The following is a 20,505-nucleotide window of genomic DNA, read 5'->3' on the forward strand; positions in this document are numbered from 1 at the left end:
AGTGGAATAAATAGTCAGCTCAACGCTAGAAACTTTGTTCCTGATACAACGTAAAACTTAAATATCATCATTTAACTTTTGTTTACTTTTTTATTCTGAACAAACCAGGCTCATGTTGTCATTGTCATTTTGAAAAGAAATACACAGCTCAACACTTAGTTATTATATTACATTACATGTCATTTAGCTGACGCTTTTATCAAAGCGACTTACAATTGCTATATATCAGAGGTCGGACACCTCTGGAGCAACTAGGGGTTAAGTGTCTTGCTCAGGGACACATTGGTTGTATCGCAGGCATTCTGGCACATTTTATAAGGTGTTCCCATACTGTGTAGTGTAGAGTTACAATCAGGTTGAGAGAGGTGAATTATGATTTTAACAAAAACCTATATCAGGTCAGTAATAAAAATCAGCTCAAAAGAAACTGACTGCAAACTAGGACTTTCTGAACCATCATGACAGTTCATGTTGGATTAGGGACATTAAGGGTCTCTTTTCTTTTTGCTGATTTTCATCCTTATATACATCCATTCATTTACGCTTGTCAACATGCTTTATCCATCCCCAATAGAACTTAAAACAAACATCCGCTTCAGCCCCAACATATTATTCTCTGTATCAGAAAAGCCAGATTTTAGTTTTTTACTCTACTTAGACAGAGTTAACAGCACTCAAGTGAATATTTCACTGTTTTTTAGTGGACATCGACAATCTGGTGTGTCATCTTAAGTGTATGACCTTAAAGTAAAAAGGGCACACAGATGGTCTTATTTTTAGATATCCCCATGAAACTCGTAGGAGATATCTACAGACGCAAATAGACAAGTGTAGTAAAATAAACACCTAAATGTATATTTTGGATGTTTTCTTTCCACTAGTCTAAAAAAAAAGGCATGTTATGGAAGCAAAATAGCCCAAAAACTCAAATTTGACCCGTGCATTAAAAAAAAATGTTTCATTCACTGTAGGGTCTCGCCTTAAAGTAACATTTGTGTACATATTTACTTCACTTTGGCAATATGTATGATACCCATATACTGTTAATATTAACATAATAACTAATATATACAGTCTATGATGATACCTCATGCTGACACGACACGAATATCTGTGTGAAAGGTCGTGGAAGTGTCTGCGTGATGACGTCACCGCCGACCTTCCTTCTTTTCTAACCCTAACCCGGGATTGTTTTAGTCCTTGAAGTCCTGTAGCAGGTTGACACATCATGGCGTTCTTCACTCACCAGATCTGCAGAGGTTTCTCGTCTTCGGCTGTCAGGAATGTTGTTATTAAGCATGTAACGATCATCGGAGGTGGACAGATGGGTGCAGGAATTGCACAGGTAAGCGTAAGCGACATGCCTTTGGTCTCCGTTTAGCCATGTAGTTAGCATTAGCTTCATTATAGCTAGTGAAGTAGCTGCTCTTTAATGGAGTAGGGACCAGATATACATTAGTATTCATCCTTAAAGTCTTTTCTCTTGTAAATCCGAAAAGAACCCTCTTCCAATGAAGCTGCTTTGTGCCGCGTGCAATTTGTTCCACATCATATCAAAATATGATACAATTTCAAAATAAAAGCCTGTTAAGTTTTACATTTTCCTGATAGTGCATGTTATTCTTGTCTAACAGCACAATCACCAGTTGATCCCATAAGGAAGTTGTGTTGTGAAATAGTTCAGGTGTCATTCGTTAAGAACAGTTGTTTCCTTGTGCGGTGTTAGAAAACAAGACGAGACTCGACTCAGATTAACTGCAGGGTGCACATTTAGCCACAAGGTGTCACTCGCCGTATTTGGTCTACAGTAAACAGTTATTGGAATGTGTATGCTGTTTTACAAGTATACACAGTCCCACAATATACACTGATTTTGCATTTCTTATTTTTAAAAAAAATCGGACTTTACTGTTTTTGTACGAATAGGCTACTCTTGTTTGTTTTCCAAGATCCTCATCCAGCTGTTTCACCACCACACATCATTCATTTCTCCTCCACTTCCTTTTGTACATTGCAGTGTGGGACCAAAGTGTACATCAACAGCACACTCAAAAATGTTTAATTTTTCCAGTGTGAACACACTACATCTAAAATGTTGTATGGAATTGGGACACAGCCCTGATTTGTGGATTCTGGTTACATTTGCTGTTTGGGTGCCTACGCATTTTTTGCTCTCCCCTAAACATCACGGCTCTGTTTCTAGTTATCTTGAACTAATTTCTTTCTGAAAGGTTGCTGCATCAACTGGCCACTCGGTAACGCTAGTGGACACAAATGAGGACATCCTTAAAAAGGCTGTCAAGGGAATTGAAGGGAACCTTAAAAGAGTGGTCAAGAAGAAGTTTGCTGATAAGCCAGAGGTGAGACACACAGTAGATCACCAGACAAAATAAAAACAAAAAACAAAGAGTGAAATGTGTGGGAATATAGCATTTTGGTTTGTTTCAGGCAGGTGAAGAGTTCATCCAGAAAGCCCTGCAGAACGTGTCAACCTCGACAGATGCTGGATCTGTAGTTCAGGGCTCGGATCTTGTGTTGGAGGCCATTGTGGAAAATCTAAAAATCAAACAGGATCTCTTTGGTGGTCTTGACAAGCTGGCTCCAGCGTAAGCACTGTGTGTGTGTGTGTGAGTGAGAGTGTGAGTGTGTGAGTGTGTGTGTAATTTAATTATTACCTTACCATGTTTTTTTAGACACACCATCTTTGCCAGCAACACATCCTCCCTGCCCATCACTGACATCGCCAGCTCCACCAACAGGCTGGATAGATTTGGCGGCCTTCACTTCTTCAACCCAGTCCCTGTGATGAAGCTTGTAGAGGTACTGCCCCCCCCCCCCTCCAAAAAAAAATCTGTTTCGATTTTATTTTTAGAGAATGTTTTTTTTTAAAGAGTTGTTATAAGAGTGCATGTGCATGGCAAAGAGAAAGCAACAGCGCAGTGGGATGAAAGCAAAGACAAAGAAATGGGGAAACATAATGAAATATTTAACGGTTAATTTCATATTCCATAATTTTATCTAAAGTAATTGTATTGCCTAATGGTAACAAAAAAACGTCTCCCCGCACCTTTAAAGCTCATTATTTAGCATTTTATATTTTTTGTTTTTTGTATGGATTTAACAAACAACATATAATGTTATATATATTTTTTTTTTATTTTTTTTTTTTTATTAATGAGCTTTAGAATTGTTGGTAGGTGGAATTTGTTACCATTGGACAGAGCCAGGCTAGCTGTTTCCCCCCGTTTCCAGTCTTTGTGCTAAGCTATACTAACTTGCTGCTCACGGTATCTTTTGATTTACAGGCAGACATGAGAGTCATAGAGCTTCTTATCCAACCCCAAGTAAAAATAAGCAGTTTCCAAAATGTCAAAGTATAGACCTTTTTCACAGCAGACATTTTGACTTGTCATAGTAGGAAAAGCACAGCTGAAATTGATAACCTTAACGATGGCTCAATTCCATCAAGTGTCCCAGTAAGCTGTTTCAGTGAGTCAGCATGTACAATACCAGGGCCTCTCCTAAGTGGAACGCAGCCAAGCACAGGTGTTTTGAATACACCTGTGCTTTTCTTACTTTGACGTGTCAACATGTTTGCTGCGAAAAAGGTCTATGGTATCTTTGTTCAAAAGCATCACTCCATTCACAAATTAATAAATCACAGAAGATGGCTCTCGGATACAGAGCTAACCACCTCCATGCTTTTAGCCAATTATTTGGATTACATTATCCAGAAGTGTACAGAAGAGATTTATAGTATATACTAATTCAATTTGTGAGTTGGCTATTGTTTTTGTTTTTCTCTGTCAGCGTTTATGAGGAAGGGGAACTTTTGAGAACTGAAATGTGCCTCAACATAATATAATAATGGGATGGAGACCGTTACAGTCTTGGGTCAGCTTGGAGCCATCTGTATAATGCTAGTGACACTTTATTAGAATCAACAAAGCCATTTTAAGTATCAATCTTTCACAGGTCATTGCAACCTCAGCAACAAGCCAAGAAACCTTTGATTCCCTCCTGAACTTCAGCAAAAAGCTAGGAAAAACATCAGTGTCCTGCAAGGTAATATTTGCTGTCTGATATCATTAGAGCTGTAGTCTCTTAAAAATATATATATTTAATAGCCCCAATCAGCAGCCAACATCTCTTCATTCAGGATACACCAGGATTCATTGTAAACCGCCTACTCCTTCCCTACATCATGGAGGTCATCCGGATGTATGAGAGAGGTATGTATACCTGCATCAGCACTAGTTATGTCCATAGTCAAATTAACACATTAACAAATTTACTGACAATTAATAATAAAACATACACTTAGTGTACATACAAAATATTCACAGTAGGTGGAAGGTGAGTAAGTTGCACTTAAAACCCCTTTTGTTTCTTATTCAAAATAGGTTGTAGTAGTTTATTCAAATAATCCTTTCAATGAAGTTTAATTAACTAGATACGGTTTGTTTGAATTTGTACGGATCTGTTTTTTCCTCGGTTAACTGCTTTTAAAGCGTAACTCTCGCCAAAATGCCACCTAGGGTCTTTTTGTGAATGTACCCGAGTCAAACTTTCGTTTAAAAGCATATTTAGAACGGAATCGCCACTTTTAAGATTTAACGTATTTTCGTTTTTTCGGTCAAATGGCCTTTTGAATGGGAGTGCTAGGGGCACTTTTATGCTAGCCTCTAAATAGCTATTTTTAAAACACTAAGAAGGCTCGACACAACATGAAACTTTGCTCAAAGTATCACCAGGGGCTCTACACCTTAACGAAAACATTGTTTGTGTACGCAGAGTTTACTAAAACGAAAGGATTTGAGCAACTCACTGTAGCTGTTGTTCTTCCGGTCGCCGTCTATTGAGCCAGTCAAAAATAGTCGAGGTCGGAGAGTAAAGATGGAAAGCTCCAAAAGCTTAGTTCCATATAAATGCACAGATAATTCCCCTAGGTTGCATTTTGGCGAGAGTTACGCTTTAATGTAACAGGATAGACCTGTTTATTTGAGCCGTTTCACCTTTTTGATTTGATGAAAGTACCCATTAAAAAAATCTTTAAGTTCAACCTTTACAGGATCAAGAATCACCATTAAACTGAACCTGGTCTGTACGACAGGCCATGTAGAAAATAGTTTATTTATCAGCATTCTTTGCAGTGGTGGGCTCATGCTGTCTGAGGGGCAGGGGCGGGGGAAAAAAAAAAAACTGCAACAGCTGCATAAAAAGTTTTCTAGCATGTAGGGCAGCCTACAGTATATGGCACTGCATCGCATTTTCTCCACTGCAAGGACACGTTGTGTGTTTACAGAGTTAAAGAGGGCATTATTGTGGCATTTTTTGTATCCCCCCCCCCCCCTTAAGACGAGCTTAAATAAATATATTTTTTTATTTATTTTTTTACTAGCAAGACATACTTCATTCAAATTTGACAAAAACCTAAGTAAAACTCACCAAAACAGTCTTGGTTAGTCTTTCCACTGTTTCAACAAACACCTGGTTTGATCAGAATTAACCCTAAATTAATAGCGTTAGGTGTGAAAATATCCTCGCTCTGCTCTCTGAGCTACGCTAGCTGTGTTACAAACATCATGGCTCTAGTATCCCTCAGTATCCCTTCATATTATTTTCTAGTTTCTGATTGATTCCTGCAGCTTTGCATGGTTACCGTTTAGTCTTTCTGTTTACTCCCTCAGGTGATGGATCCAAAGAGGACATTGATATTGCCATGAAACTTGGTTGTGGTTATCCCATGGGACCCTTTGAGCTCGCGGACTATGTAGGACTAGACACCATAAAGTTCATCATGGATGGTGAGTAAAACTATAATGGGAAATTATATCATACCTATATTTTCCACTAATACTATATTCAGTTTCTGCCAATAGATCCCCTAAATCTGACACACTGGTACTTTAGGTAAAGGTTCTGAATATTTCCTCCACCACTGGATACGACTTTAATTTAAAAGTGTGACCGCCTGTGATAAGATGAAACTGCTGCAAAGAAGGAGAAATAGAGCTAATTCAAATTAACTGATATATTAAATGTAAAACCCTATTCCTTTATGTTCTCTTTAGGTTGGTCTGCAGCGAATCCAGACAACCCAGTCTTTGCCCAGAGCGAATTGCTGACCAAGTTGGTTGCAGAGGGCAAATTGGGCAAAAAGACAGGAGAAGGATTCTACAAGTACTAGTGATTTAGTTTCACAATGTTGCTAGTTCTGTGGGGATGGACTAGCAACATGGACTGATATGAAATGGAAATAGAAAAAGTGCCTGTGCCTTCTATAATAAAGGTTGACTTTTGTCTGTCGGTCTAATTTCTTATGGACATCCACTGAATGACATCTTTTGTGTTTTAAAGCATAAATTATCACCAGATGCTGAAGTTTTACTTATTTTTGGTATTTCGGGGTTATCTGAAATAATCTCTGTATATGGGGTAGTTGGGATGTATGGGGAATTTGATCAACTGCTGGTTGAACATAATATAGTCTCAAGCATTAATTTCCTGTGGCTGGTCATTTTTGACCGGGAACAACACTGATGCCTAAAGTTTGAATAAAGCCCATAAAAATCAATCAAAGTGGCCATCACTACTTTTGTTAAAATGAGTAAAGTGCGGAGGAATACATGAAGTCTTCGGTCAGTCAGAGGAAATATTAATACTTATGACAGAAAGTTGTAATCAGCCAAAATAAAAATAAATAAAGGAACATAATGAGGGTTAAAATAGTGTTTTCAAATGTTTGGTGTCTTCTTGTAGGAGTGAAAGGTGTTACACACATAGACCTGGGTGACTTTTATGCTCAACATAAAATGTGAATGCCTCTATATGTACTAGCATCCGTCAAATGAATATTTGTGATACAATATATATATTGCTGATGAGATGGAAGATTGGAATTCTTTGAAAATGAGGCATTCAGTGTTTCTTCCCAAAATGCATTGTGTGCATCATTGGGCTGTAACACATGAGTTTAATGTATTTCCTTTCCATTAAACATTTGCAAAGCCGATTTTCTTTTTAAACATTTTAAAACCTTTGTTTACATCCACTATCTAGCAGTCTTCTTATTCCCTGCCTCTGCTGGCACATTACAGCCCCCTTGTTAGTTTATCTGAAGCTAATACGAGGCTTCAGCTGTCCACGTTGCTATCAGACATATCAAGTGGATATCTTCCAAAAGTTAGTGTTTTTAGTACAAAATATCCTCTTTTTGTTGCCGTCCACTGCAGCTTAGTTAAAAAATTTAAAAAAAAAAAACGCCCAGGGGGAAACGCAAATAGAGAAAGTCGTACAGTTGAAGCATTATGTTAGCTTCATATAAACTTTGGAATACATTTGCACAAAACAGGGACTGTGGGCTTTGTCCCCCATCAATTACATCTATAGTGATTGAAAGGGATCTGTTAATGACCAGAATGAACAGGAGAAACGGTTATAGTAAACAAAACCTCAACATGTCTATTGAGAAACCGTGAACCTATCTTTTAAAGTTCCCTTTGACATATTTTAAGTCACATAAAAATACTCTGCTTTTAATAATTAGTTGTCTGATATTGGTCCTCTACAAAAATGTTGGATGACCTTGTTAAAAATTCTAAAGATTACATCTAGTATTGTGTAAAGTTTTCACATCTACTTGTGAAAGTTGCATACCAGACCATGATTGGCTTCCAAATGGTTTGCAATGTCAAAAGAAAGCATCTCATACGTGCATGTGTTAATCTGAGATTTAATGTGAGCACAGATAAACTTTTTTCAGCAGATGGGGAGCTTGTTCCCCGGAGCCCTTATGTTTTCTCGCCCCGCAGTTTTCCCTGGATTAGGGTGGCACCTAAATTATGGTTGCAGCTGTCGCCGTGGTCCTGCAAAGACACCCTGCAGTGCCCGGCTATGCCCTGCTACACCCTGCACTACTACAACAACTACTATTTCTAGTCATAGTTCCATTATCTTTATTGTGACTATTATTGCCACTGTTCATCACACCCCCAACAGGCACCGGCAGACAATCGCCTACCAAGAGCCTGGGTCTGTCCGAGATTTCTCCCTAAAAGGGAGTTTTTCCTCGCCACTTGTCACACTAAATGCTTGCTCTTGTGGGATTTACTGGAATTGTTCGGTCTTTGTAAATGTATTTTGTGAGTGTGGTCTAGACCTACTCTATCTGTAAAGTATCTTGAGATAGCTCTTATGAATTGATACTATAAATAAAATAGAACTGAATGTGAAACAGCCTTATAGTGTCAAACTCTGCACGTACATCATTCTGCACAGTGAAGCTCAAACATCAAAGTAAAGCAACAATCAGCAAAAGAATTTTGGAGTGGAGGGCCACTGTATTACACCTAATGTAGTTTATTTTGAACTTAACCTTTTCATTTACTCAGTATTGTAATTCTACTATTGTTGCTTCTGTCCATGTTAAAAGGGCATTTGGTGAGATTGATCCAAATCGAGACCGTGGCTACAGGGTGTTGTTAAGACTGCGTTTGAGACTTGCGTGTGATTTGCGGCTTTACAAATAAAATGGAAGTGCACAGAATTAATCATCAATGTTTAGCCTCTTCAAAATGTCCTGTGTACCCAACAGGAACACAAGGTGGTGCTGTTTTACTTGAAATGAAAACATTCGAGGCACAATTCAGATTGGTCTATAAATAGACTTTTCCTTTGATCATGGCTCTTTAATCAAAAATGTTTACTTCAAAAATTCAAATTTTACCTTAAGAGTTTTTACAGAATTTTAAAGTCTAAAGACATTTTTAAAACAAACATTTATACTACGATGTTACTTTATTCATTATCACAATGATACAGTGTAAATGTAGCCCCAAGCGTTGTGTGCTTTTGGAGTTTTGATTACTTGTCAATTTTTTTCAGCTTAAACTTTCCACAAAGACTAAAACATGTTATATCCAATGTGTTTTACCTGCTTTGCACCATCAATACATACATACCACTGCCGCCTATGCATACTTACATTATAAATCGCCAAGGATGACACACAGACTGCTACATCTGGCACTTCCAGCTCTGGTCTTTCCACCACACGAGTGATCAAATGAGCCAATGGTGCCTTTTTATTTTTCTTACAAAAAAAACAAACATGTTGAAACAGTTCAAATATGACCACTTGGGAAGCAAAATGCTATACCAAGATGACAGTGACCCAAAATATGATAATAAAAAAAAAAAAAAAGGAATTCATCAAGTAATACTAAAATAGAGCATTAAAATCAAAATGTTACAGAGATGCTTGCATGGAATAAACAACATGGCTAAAGACCACACTATTAGCTACCAGAGAGAAAAGACAAAGGTCCATTGCAATAAAAGAAAGACTGCCAAGTGCTGGGGTAAATATATATATCTGCTTCATTTGTCATGTTTTAGAACAATAAAATATAGGCCTCTGAGCTATCACTCTCGCCTTTGTCCTAATGTTGCCTGCAAAAATACCAAGAAAATTGACATATCCTGACAGTTTTAAAAAGTACACATACTGAGCATTATTTTACATCTGAGCAAGACTCGAGGTCACTATTTGTTACAAATAGTTATCAAAAGAAGCCTTAAGTTTCAATTTTCTGCAAGATGCTTCAACAAGAAAAATGGCTTTCCTGTGTCCAAAGCTTATTTTCATATATACCACTATATATATATATATAAAAAAAACAAAAAAAACAAAAAACATAAAAAAACAAACAAACAGAAAATCAATAAAATATACACCGAGAAATTGAAACAAGGATTCAAAATACAAAAAGATTCAGTCTAAAATGAAAAGCAAATCAAAATGTTGATCCTTTTTTGCACCAACTGGTCAGCGACAAACTAAATTAGCGTCTTGAGGACGTTTCGTAGACAAGATGAGATTCCTCCGGCTTCCTTAGTGCAGTCTAAAAAGAGGTGTTTGGTCGGTCGGGCAAAACCCCAAATGGTCTCAAAAATTCAGGGAGGGAGAGGTGAGGGGGGGGGGTGGGGGGGCGGGGTGTTGAGGGAGTGAATGTCTGCCTAATTAACTATACAAAAGGAACCGAGGTGACAAATAACTTACAGTAACTTAGAAACAGGTGTTTGGGCGGTGCAGTGGAGAAGTTTGTGCGCACATCAAAAATTGCTGCTGATTTTCAGTGCAGTGCCTTGGGATTGCAGTAAAGCTGATTGTAAAAAGGAAACTGACCAAACGCAGACATCAAATTGATGGCAGTTTTTTTTTCTTCTTCTTCGGTGAGAGAAGTGTGATTGTGTGATGGTGCTCCTACTAATCGTGATTGTCTTGTTCAGTTTAGTTCAGTGTCTCTACAGGAGGCGCCCTCAGGACGGGCGTAGAGTCAAACAGTGAAGTGTTCTTGGTGGTGGTGGTGATGATGGCATGTGACTGTTGAAGGAAGGGGGAGTAAGGTTTAGGTGGGGTTGGAAGAGATGGGTTGAGGGGGGGGGGGGGGGGGGAGGGGATCCTCTGAGAACTGGAGGCTTCAGTTTGGAGATTTAAGGGTCTTCATGGAATCTAACAGGCCTCCATCTCTAGCAGAGGGCCCGTAGCTGCTGCCTTCGCTTTGCATGTGGAGAAATTGTTCCGTTTTCCTCCTGGAGAGAAAACAAAAACAAAAGGCAACGCACCATCAAGTAACTGCATCGGTGTACCAAAAAAAAAAAGGGAGGAAAAAAAAAAAATTAGAAACACATCAGCAACTCACACCTAAACACTGGTCACATTCACGTCGCATTGATCAAAACCGAACACATAAAGATGATTTAGAATGACTCAAAACGTGTCTCACCATGCAGCCATGCCTCCCCACTTCAGGGAGGGACAAACAACCTGTCATTACCATCTACATCATCAATCAGTATTTCTTTCTTCGTAGTGTTGTACAGCTGATTGAATGAAAGCCTTTGCGGCAGTGTTGAGCCAAAGCTCTGAACTACAGAGGGGTTGTAGGTCAGTGACAGGATGTGGGCCGGTCTAGCTTTGATCTAGCCTGACATGGCGGTTGCCGTGACCCAGCTGGCAGCGCTGCGCTCTTCTTTGCCCTCCCCTGACTGACTCATTCCTCCTCTCATTCTCTCAAGGCGAGCACCCAATTGTGTAACTTCTGGTTGACATTTAGGCTGCAGGTGGTTGATGGGAAAACAAGACGAGGAAACACTCCACACAGGAGGATCACTGCATTGACCCAGTTGGTTAAAAACTAGCAGAGTTCATGGAACTATGCTGGTAATTATCCTGCCCAGGTGCAGATTGTCGCTGCGGTGTAAAAAATGTTACCTGACTGCTCAATCCAATTCACACGACGCTCACAAAACTGGCCCCCTTCCCTGATGGGGAAATTGTTTGTCATGCTGCAAAAGTGTTCTTTTCCCTCTTGTGATCCGGGCTTGAGCTAACATAACAGAGTTAGCTTCAGTTATTGACAAGCCAAGGAGTTATTTTAGACCCGAGCAGCATCAAATAGAATCTGTGATCAAAGTGGATAGGCAGAGACAGAGGTGGATGGATGCCTCCTGCGACTAAAAAAGATGGATGTTTTGTGAAGACAAAAAAAGGAAAAGGAACGGTATTAGTTTGCGTTTCCCTTGCGGCAAAGCCAAGAGTGTGTTTTTGTAGGAGAGAAGTCAGCTGAGCCCTGCTGCTCGCTGCATCTTAACACTCAAAAGTACACACACACACACACACACACACACACACACACACACACACACACACACACACACACACACACACCTTTACCACATGTGGATAAAAGGGAATAGGACAGAGGCCACCTTTCCCGAGGAGAGCTGACCCTGAGTAGAGACTGAAAGGAGCAAAGCGCTCGGAGAGAAAGAGAGAGCCCCTGATGCTTTTATTTACCTCCGCCGCCCTCACTCTTTTCATCCCAGGATCTCAAAGCGGGCCCGCACGCCCGGCACTGCACCCTGTTTCCTGGGGAGCATTTTTCCTTCCCCCCCACAGCAGACATGAAAAGCTCTGGCCTTCCTGCCTGGGGAAGAGCCCTGAGGGGCTGCGGGCGAGAAGCGTGTGCATGTGTGTGCACGCACGTTTCAAAAAAAGGTTGGTGGAAACAGCAGGGGTGTGTACTTGTGTGGCGGTTGGTTGTAGGGGGCACCAGGCCAGCTCTTCACAAGGTCCAGCCGACACAAACACTGGGATTCAGGAGCAACTTGACCCCTCCTCTCCCTCACCTCCCTCCTCTCTCTACTCCTCGCTCAGGAATGCCGGCTGGACCTTTTTGCAGGAAATGAAACGCTCCTCTGTTCAGAGAGCTAGCGAAGGTTTAGTCCCCCCCCCCAATTCCTTTCCCTCTACGGGATGGAGGGAGGGAGGGGGAAGGAGTCGGACAAGTTCTCGCCCGGCTTTTGAAGTGTGGGAGGTTAAGATAACTGGCCCAACCTCGCGTCTCAATCGCCGCTTTCACCTCCCAGGCCAAATCAAAGCGGCCGCAGCTGGGGCCCGCCTACCTTAAAGCCCCCTAACCTCCAAACCCAGCCACCCACCCACCTCCTCAGCTCCCTCTCTCCCTACACACAGCTCTGGGGTTTCTTTTGGTGCCATTAAAAAGGAAAACACCGCCGACAAATTACTCTAAAAATAAGCCAAGTGGAGAGAGTTGTCTCCAGCACAGGCTGAGGCGCAGACTTTACCATGGCAGAGAAAAGAGGGGAGATTTGGAGGAGAAACGAGCGGGAGAGACTGAAGATACAGAGCAACGCAAGTAAAGAAAAATGCATCAAGAATAATCTTAAAAGATGAATCCAGTTTATTTCAACTTGGGGGTCTTATTTTTGTAGATTGGGCCATCATTTTTGGTCAGTTATGAGAACATTGTACATTAATTGGTAAGATCTGGGAACATGGTGACATCACTAGAAGCAAGTAAGCCACATGATTAGACAGGTTCAGTCACTTTGTTTGGAGATCAAACAAACTCATCACATCCCAGCAATTAACCTAGTGACAATACAATATACAGTACAATACAATCGTATTGTTACTGACAGGAATGATGACCAAAATTAGGAAAATGACACCTAAGTATTGATAAACCCGAATCATCCTTCAAGTGTCAGGTCAAAGTCTGGCCAGAAAAAATATTCTCACTAAATTTTAAAATTGGCTCACAGGCTGACAATAGTGATTATTTTATTACCCAGAATTTATGGTTTGATTGTTTAGTCTAAAGATTGTAAGAGAAGAAATTAAAAATGCCCGTCACCATTTCCCCAAAGCAACAAAAGGGCTTGTTTTGTTTGACCAGCAGTCACAAATCCAAACATGTTGAATTTACTTAATATAAACCAGAAAAGCAGCTGAAACCATTGAATGTTTGGGTCATTTTAAGTTGTATTTTAAGTCATCTACAAGAAGAAAATGCCAAATTGTTGGCAATTCATTTTCTGACCATCGACCGATTGATTAATAAAGTACAATCAGCACGAGGTACAACAAACCGATAAATGTCATGGGTTCAGACAGAAACAGAATCAACATTTTCTGTCAGTGGCTTTCAAATGTGATGAGGACATGAACGCTGAAGCTGCTGCCGCCTTTTAATTTCACCCTGAGATCCAGAAAACACTAAGTGCCAACCCTTTGTTAAATCATCCACTGAGGTCAGTTCAGTGTGGCTCAGACTAACAGACTTCTGAGCTATAGTAAGAATAATTGTCCACACATTTAGATTAGGGTCTGGTGCAGTGGCGTGTCTTAGCAGTTACCTTGGCCTGGCTTTGGTACCACCTTTTTAAAAAGGAGCCTCCTCCTCTATACATTTGTGGCAGCGCCGCTCTTAAAGACACAAGGGGAAAATAAAACGAGCAGGCCAATAAAAGAAAAAGCACCTGGAAGACAAAGCGATGTTTGAAACAAAATGCTTTGCACTGTCAGCACTTTCTTCGGCTCTGAGACATTCCACATAAAAGAAATTGGCTCTTTAAAAAAAAAAAAAAAAAAAAACACACACAACATCTTTGAAATTTTGAACCTCCAATCAAAAGGCAGGTTCAGGGGATGTTGTATCTTTTCCAGAGGGGCTATGACAAACTAACAAGTCAAGTCAGGAGGGGCTGAAACTAAGAAGGTGAAGAGAAGAGAAGAGGGAGGACGGTGTCTGTGTTAAATATTGGAGAGATGGGGAAGGGCGGGGTCTGGTTGTGGCCAAAAGGGGAAAGGGGAGGGGGAGTCACCAAAACCCCAAACCTCAGGCATGTGTGGGTGAGACTATGGGAGTACAGGAGGGTGTGGGATAAGGGGGGTAGTGGGAGGCGTTGCCCACATCTGAGGCGGCATCGCTGGGGGCCCGGGCAGCTGAAGTCTGGCCGTGTGCCCCCGCACAGCTCCGTCTGTTGGGGGTTGCTGCACATTCAAAGAGCCGGCACGACTGTTCCCTCTGCTGTGGTCTCGCTTCAAAGGCCACCACTTATTTTCAACATCAGGACAGAGGAGAGGAGCAAGGGAAGAGGGAAGTAAAGAGGCAGAAAATGAGTAAAAAAAGGATAAGAGCTGGAGTTGAGGTTTTGCCTCCTTTAACAATGGCCCAGACTGACTAGAGTTAAATAAACACTGCTTCCTTCAGCTCCACTATCCTCTTCCTGTCTGTGCCCCCGTGTTACCTGGGGGGCTTTCATTTACAGATAAGCATCTCACGAGGGAGGGGGGGACGTTTTAAAAAGGTCCGATATCCCCACATATTCCGAAAAGGGATGCAGTGCCTTAAGGAGCCACAGGGGTGAGGTTGAGAGGGGGGCAGACGGAGAGAGTCAAGGAGAGGAAGTGGAGAAGACATCACAAGAAGCCAAGAGACTGGACCCTCATACTGTTACTGCAGCTGGCCAAACCACAACACAATAGGCCCGTGACTCAATCAAAACAAATTTCAAGCCCCAGTCTAAACAATGGGAGCACTATAGCTGCATTTTCTCACATGTAAACAGACCCTCTTAAGAGGGTTATACCTCCCTCTAAAGTGTCAAATAGGTTGCCAGGCCAGGATAAGACAGCCATGTCAGTGTAAAAGATTTGTACTTCTAAGCTAAAACCACATATGCATACTTAAATTACACAGAGTTTGACATACTGCCACCCCCTGGAAGTCCTTATACTAAGTGCTGAGAGGGTCATTTTTCTTCACAGAGTAGGCTTTGTGGAGGTCAGGGGAGTGAGAGAACGGGAGGACTGTGGGGGTGAACATTTCCAATTCCATTTCCTACCCACAGAAACATTAGCTGGGGCGTCGCTCTGATTTAAGCCCAAATCTCTCTCCTCCGCCTCCTACTCATAAATGTTTTTCATCTTTTTTTTGTGTCTGTGAAAAAGTACAGTTTTAAAAACATCCTCTCATCTACTGTGCACAGCTCAAAGCAAGACTCAGAGTCAGTTTTGCAATCCGGAATCCTTCCCCAATTATCCCAGGTCACTAATAAGGCGGGGTGTGGAGGCACTGGGCTGTGCCGCAGTCGCCTAGAGGCTCGGTGCCAAATTGAAACGACTCGGGAAATAGAGGCAGACGCTGAATCTTGCCTAATTGCCGCCGGAGTGTGTGGCTGGCTGCTGAGATGTCTCTGTCTCTCTCTGTGTGTGTGTGTGTGTGTGTGTGTGTGTGTGTGTGTGTGTGTGTGTGTGTGTGTGTGAAGATGAGAGGCAACAAATAAAAAAGAGAGAGAAGGGAAAGAAATGGGGGATGGAGACTGAAGGATGAGTGGCAGTTGAGAGAGATTGGGTAAACTCAAAACTCGAGAGAATGAGGGATTTTCTTCTGGCCCTTTTCTTACCCTCCCTTTTCCCCTAACACACTCACGGCCTCCTCTCTCCTCTTCTTTGCTCCTCCGCTCATTAAAGTCTTGACAGCTGACTTCTGCACACATCAGAGGGAGCAGAGCCGGGGCACGACTGACACAGAGAGAAGAGGAGAGACAGTGGCCACCAAAGCTTCGGCTTGAACAACACTTTTCTTTCATGTTTCTGGACCAGGACATGTAGTTCAAAATGACCTTCAATGCATTAAGCAGACTTTAATAATTGTGATGTTTTCCAAAGATATTCTGGCTCATGTGATTAAACATACATCCTCTCGCACAAGCGTGTGGGCAAATTGGCTTTCAAAGACGTCCATTTTGCTTGTCAACAAAAGAGCACCTTCATAAGAGTCGGAGCAAGAAGACTCACATGCAGTTTTATGGCAGTTTGCAAGTGTTTGCAACTCCAGGGCCCTCGCTCGCCAGATTAAAAGGCAACCTTTGTTAAGAGTGTCTCCCCCCTGTGAAAAAAATGTGCAGTGGCTGAAACGGGAGAAAGCCTCGAGGGCATGTATGGGTCTCGGCCAGATAACTATCTCAAAAGGCTGTGAATCAGCGGGCTTAGTCAGACAAAAAGCTAACAGCACGAGAGGAAGCAAGAAAGGGAGAAACTAAATAAAGAAGGGTGCAGAAAGGAGGAGTAGAACTGCACATTTCCAGTCAGTGTAAGAAAAAGGGGGCTGGGGCATGGAGTGACGAGGGGAAGAGACGGGAACCCAAATTTCACATTGTCAGAGTAATGACTTCTCAGAGTGCTGTTCCACTGTGGTGAGAGCCAGCTGTGTGGCGGGGCCAGTGTTTGACATGCTAAAGATAACAAAGAGAACCAACGTCAGGCCGTAAAACAGTGCTTGACTACTCAACTCCTGGTTTGCCTCACAGGCAGAAAAACTCAAGCCATAAAATATGTTAATATGAAAATGTATTAAGTCAATTTTCCCTTCATAAAAATCTACCTAGACTGGAACATTTCACTTTATTATGCTGAATATTCTTCATTACACTGTACAGGCGCTATAAATAAAAATCTAAATGGAGCAAATGCTCCCTGTGTTTGAACCATCATACAAAAAAGGTGTTCAAGTTGTGTCCTCAAAATTAACTCATTACCAAATTCCCTTTCAGATTTTTCATACGGAGGAGAGACAGATGGGGAGAGGCGAGGGCAGATGAAAAGAAATAGACAAACGAGTTCATTTAAAGATGTTTTTTGGCGTCTACACCAAGCTAACCTCAATCCAGCTCTTTGGGATCTGCATAAATTGAGGGCTTGGGGAGTTGTGGCAGTATCCTTGGTATTATGCATATTAGTTTAAGGCTGTCACTGAGAATCAGCAAGGGTGTCCATCCCGCTGCGGCTATGCGCGGCTAATTATTGGATCAGAGATAAAGTGCTTTTTAGCGCTAGCTCTCTCTGTGCTTTTAACCGGCTGTGGCAAGAAAAAAAAAAGCAAGAAAGAAAAGCAGCCCAATTTTGGGGTTCATAGAGAGCCACCGGGTCAGGAATCGATCAAGTGGAAAACCTTTGTCTGGTTGGGGTGATTTCGACGTAAGACCAGATTTGTCACATCTGCCCGGCTTTTTCTGCAGCTGAAAGAGAGCGGAACAACAGGATGCTACCAGAGAGGAAGGGAAGGAGAGAGATAGAAATGCAAAAAGATCCAGAGAGAGTAAGGAAGACTGAAAATAGAGTTGCCTTTGCCACATATTGAGAACGTTAATCCTTCTTTCGACAGAGAAAAGAATAGGGGACGGTTCAGTAAGGGGTTGACAGGTCATGTGAATCAATATATCTTGGTATATCATTCACATGTATAGATATTAAAAAAAAACGACTACAGAGTGCCTTTGTTATGAAGGCATTATATACACCCTGAAACCCCAGATACCATGAAATCTTATTAAGGTATGGCATCTCATTAAGTTCCTGCCAAACAAGCTGCTGAATCTGCTCTGCTTCACTAAGATGCAGAGAGAGACAACACATGTAGTCCATATGGGGCTGAGCTGACGTCTTAGCCTCCACCAGCAGTAAAAAAAATGTTCTGGGCTAGTAAAACTGTTTTCAGATGTATTATTTAGTACATGTTTAGAAACACTCAGTGAATGAGCTGTCTGATTTATTAAGCAATATTTTTCAACACCCTTTGTTATTGAACATTTTCCGAACGCATGTCGGAAGAAATGAGCCACAAACTAATGGCACATCTGACCTTTAATCCAACCAGTGCTCAACACAAAAACACTGGATTGACCAATTCAATTACACACACACACACACACACACACACACACACACACACACACACACACTCCAATGGCTATTGTGCGGAGGCCATTGAGCAAACTTTACACACAAAGCACGATCCCTCTTCAGGCCTTAACACCACTGACACAATGACTATGGCGAGGTTTGGGTGGACCTTTTCAGGATTAGTCTGTGAGTACATACTCTCAAGTCAGTGTTTAGCAGTTTAAAAAGACTTGACATGTATTAAACTGATCACACAGGGAGGGGATAGAGGGTTTGTCTTACCATATTCTCAGATGTACGCCGTTTTCATTCTCTGGCCTGTACCTGCAGAAAATTGCATCTTTTTTTAAAAATTTGAGGTATCTGGACGGCACAGATATTTACCGTCCATTTGGCCTACACAGTGTACAGACCCCCAAAAACCCTGAAATACTGACATTTTACTTAAGATGTAATTCTCAATGGATTACAGTTGCAATACTGAGTGGAGGCCCATAAGCGCAGCTAAACAAGGTCAGCAGAAAGACACACTGTGGTGCAGCAGGCAAACAAAATAGTGCAAAGCCCAGAGTCGGTAAGTAGTCGTATAGAATAGACAGACTAATCCCAAAGTAGGTGTAATTTGTGAAGTCGGGGATGAGAGAGAGGCAAGGGACAAATGGATGATGGGATGTATACAAAGAAAGTCTATGGGAAAACCAAGTAAAGGACTATGCTGCCTGCACAGAATCAAGCCAGTCTACTGAAGCCAGACTGAGAATAGTAGGTGACATTAGTTTGGTTAGTGTATACCTCTACTTGTCAGTTTTATAGGCGTTTTCCCTGAAGATTAGTTTTTTTTTCTTTCTAGCTTTACAGTGTGCATTAGTAAAAATGCAGCAGTATACTGTAAAAGGTGATATGTAGTCTATGGAAAGATGGTGTAACTCACAGCTTCAAAATGCAACAGACAAAATAAATAAAGAAGAGTAACTGGTGCTTACCTGGGGCTGATTCCTGCATCTTCTCCCTCTTCCGCTTCTTCTTCTTTCCCTAAAAAATATACAGAGGAACACATAAAGTGTGGCTCCAGCACTCACGCTCACTAGACCACTCTGATATCCTGCTGCTGACTGCCATGTTCACTCATCCCCTGCAGGGCATCCAACTAGCATCCCCTGGACTCCGGACTCCACAGCAAACTGCCACACTGAGAGGGACGGACTAACCAAGAGTCTAAGCTGATGTTAAGTGTGCTCTACCTGCTTTTAGCTGGTTTTGAATGACTTACTTTCTATACATTTATTGAGTAGTGACCATCCTTACCGAATGGAGGCAGCTTGTCCTGCTGTTGTGACCATATTTCCTCTGCCTTTGAAGTCCCTCTAATAACAAATATTACATGAAGTGCAATTAAAAATGCTCACTGTAATTAGGCTAGTCTAGCTCAATGACTGTGAAGAGTGCCACTCTTTTTCCAGCGAGGTGGTGGGAGTGTGTAAGGATTTATAGCTTATGCTAAATCCCCAGGGGGGAGACTATAGGTATAGATAGCAGCGTAGAGTCGTTCTAGTCAAATATGAGCAGCACTTTGGTTTCCTGCTGCAAAGTCTGCTAATCCACTTATTCATGAGCTAATCTGCCTTCTACTGCTGCGGCAGACAGGGAAGAAGACAGACTAAGTGAGAGTGGGTGAGAGAAAGGATGGGAGAGGGGGTACACAGCAAAACTCTGAATGCTACACGCACTCCATGCCAGTGCATTACCTATTTTGGGTGTTTCCAGGCATGTGCTGCCTGTGTACAGCTGAAGACTGTTTTCTGGGAGGGGGGGTCGCAGAATAGCGCTCTCAGGGATACAAAATACTTGTAGTACTTGTAAGAAATGTTTTGCGTTAAACATATCGTTTCCATTTATCTCTTTGGCATGCCAAGTAGAAAGCCATTCCTCTACTTTCTTTTCTTCCAACCTGTCAAATATGTTTGTGCTAACAAAGCTGGAAATTAAATAGGCACTGGGCTGACTGTCACTAGCTGATGTTGTGTGTCTTTAACTGTGCTGTGCTTCACTGGGAGCAGAACTGTGGAACTGTTTCCCCCTCAGCGAGGCATTTTGGCAGTGGAGCAGTGGAGGCAGAAGGAGGGGGGATGCTGTCGGTGTCCGAGGGGAGGCAGATAAACACCACAAAGCACATTGGTGGTGGAGTGAATGTGAGTGCCGGAGCCACACTTTTAATAAAGGCTGGTGCTCTCTCTCTCACACAAATTCATACACGCCACATACTTGGAGACAGATTTGACAACTTCCAAGCAAATACACAAACACATATGCACACTGTAATGTACACTAAAAACCGACTGCATCTTAAATCCAGCTGAACCTCCCACATTCACAAACAAAATGGGCAGCTAGAGGAGCAAAGGTTGCTGCTGCTGAATGCTGTATGTACTATCCAGCCTCCTCAACTC

At 41.7% G+C, this 20,505-nt stretch overlaps 2 protein-coding genes across 8 annotated transcripts in view; one reads left to right on the forward strand and one right to left on the reverse strand.

Moving 5' to 3' along the window:
* Positions 1 to 1,164: 1,164 nt before the first annotated feature.
* Positions 1,165 to 6,305, forward strand: hadh (hydroxyacyl-CoA dehydrogenase). The gene is made up of 8 exons (XM_078261733.1): positions 1,165 to 1,345; positions 2,232 to 2,360; positions 2,449 to 2,606; positions 2,694 to 2,820; positions 3,976 to 4,065; positions 4,160 to 4,232; positions 5,691 to 5,807; positions 6,075 to 6,305. The coding sequence occupies exons 1-8, from the start codon at positions 1,229 to 1,231 to the stop codon at positions 6,188 to 6,190; spliced, it is 927 nt and encodes a 308-aa protein (XP_078117859.1). The 5' UTR covers positions 1,165 to 1,228; the 3' UTR covers positions 6,191 to 6,305.
* A 2,711-nt stretch (positions 6,306 to 9,016) lies between these two features.
* lef1 (lymphoid enhancer-binding factor 1) overlaps positions 9,017 to 20,505 on the reverse strand; it is a 42,237-nt gene continuing 30,748 nt past the window's right edge. For 2 of the 7 annotated variants that reach the window (XM_078261775.1, XM_078261747.1), the window contains 3 exons: positions 19,042 to 19,090; positions 18,341 to 18,398; positions 9,017 to 10,596 (listed from right to left, as the gene is read on the reverse strand). In XM_078261775.1, coding sequence (XP_078117901.1) covers positions 10,485 to 10,596; positions 18,341 to 18,398; positions 19,042 to 19,090 — 219 coding nt within the window. In that variant the 3' untranslated portion in view covers positions 9,017 to 10,484. The remainder of the gene's footprint in view (positions 10,597 to 18,340; positions 18,399 to 19,041; positions 19,091 to 20,505) is intronic. The other 5 variants (XM_078261766.1, XM_078261755.1, XM_078261803.1 and 2 more) reach the window with 5 other exon arrangements.

Source organism: Sander vitreus, chromosome 2, assembly GCF_031162955.1.
Source record: "Sander vitreus isolate 19-12246 chromosome 2, sanVit1, whole genome shotgun sequence".
NCBI classification, from domain to species: domain Eukaryota; kingdom Metazoa; phylum Chordata; class Actinopteri; order Perciformes; family Percidae; genus Sander; species Sander vitreus.

Coding starts and splice junctions, on each gene's coding strand:
- hadh (XM_078261733.1), top strand. CDS start 1,229: ATGGCGTTCTTCACTCACCAGATCTGCAGAGGTTTCTCGTCTTCGGCT. Junction 4,066..4,159: donor AAACATCAGTGTCCTGCAAG/GTAATATTTGCT, acceptor CTCTTCATTCAG/GATACACCAGGATTCATTGT. Junction 5,808..6,074: donor CATAAAGTTCATCATGGATG/GTGAGTAAAACT, acceptor TGTTCTCTTTAG/GTTGGTCTGCAGCGAATCCA.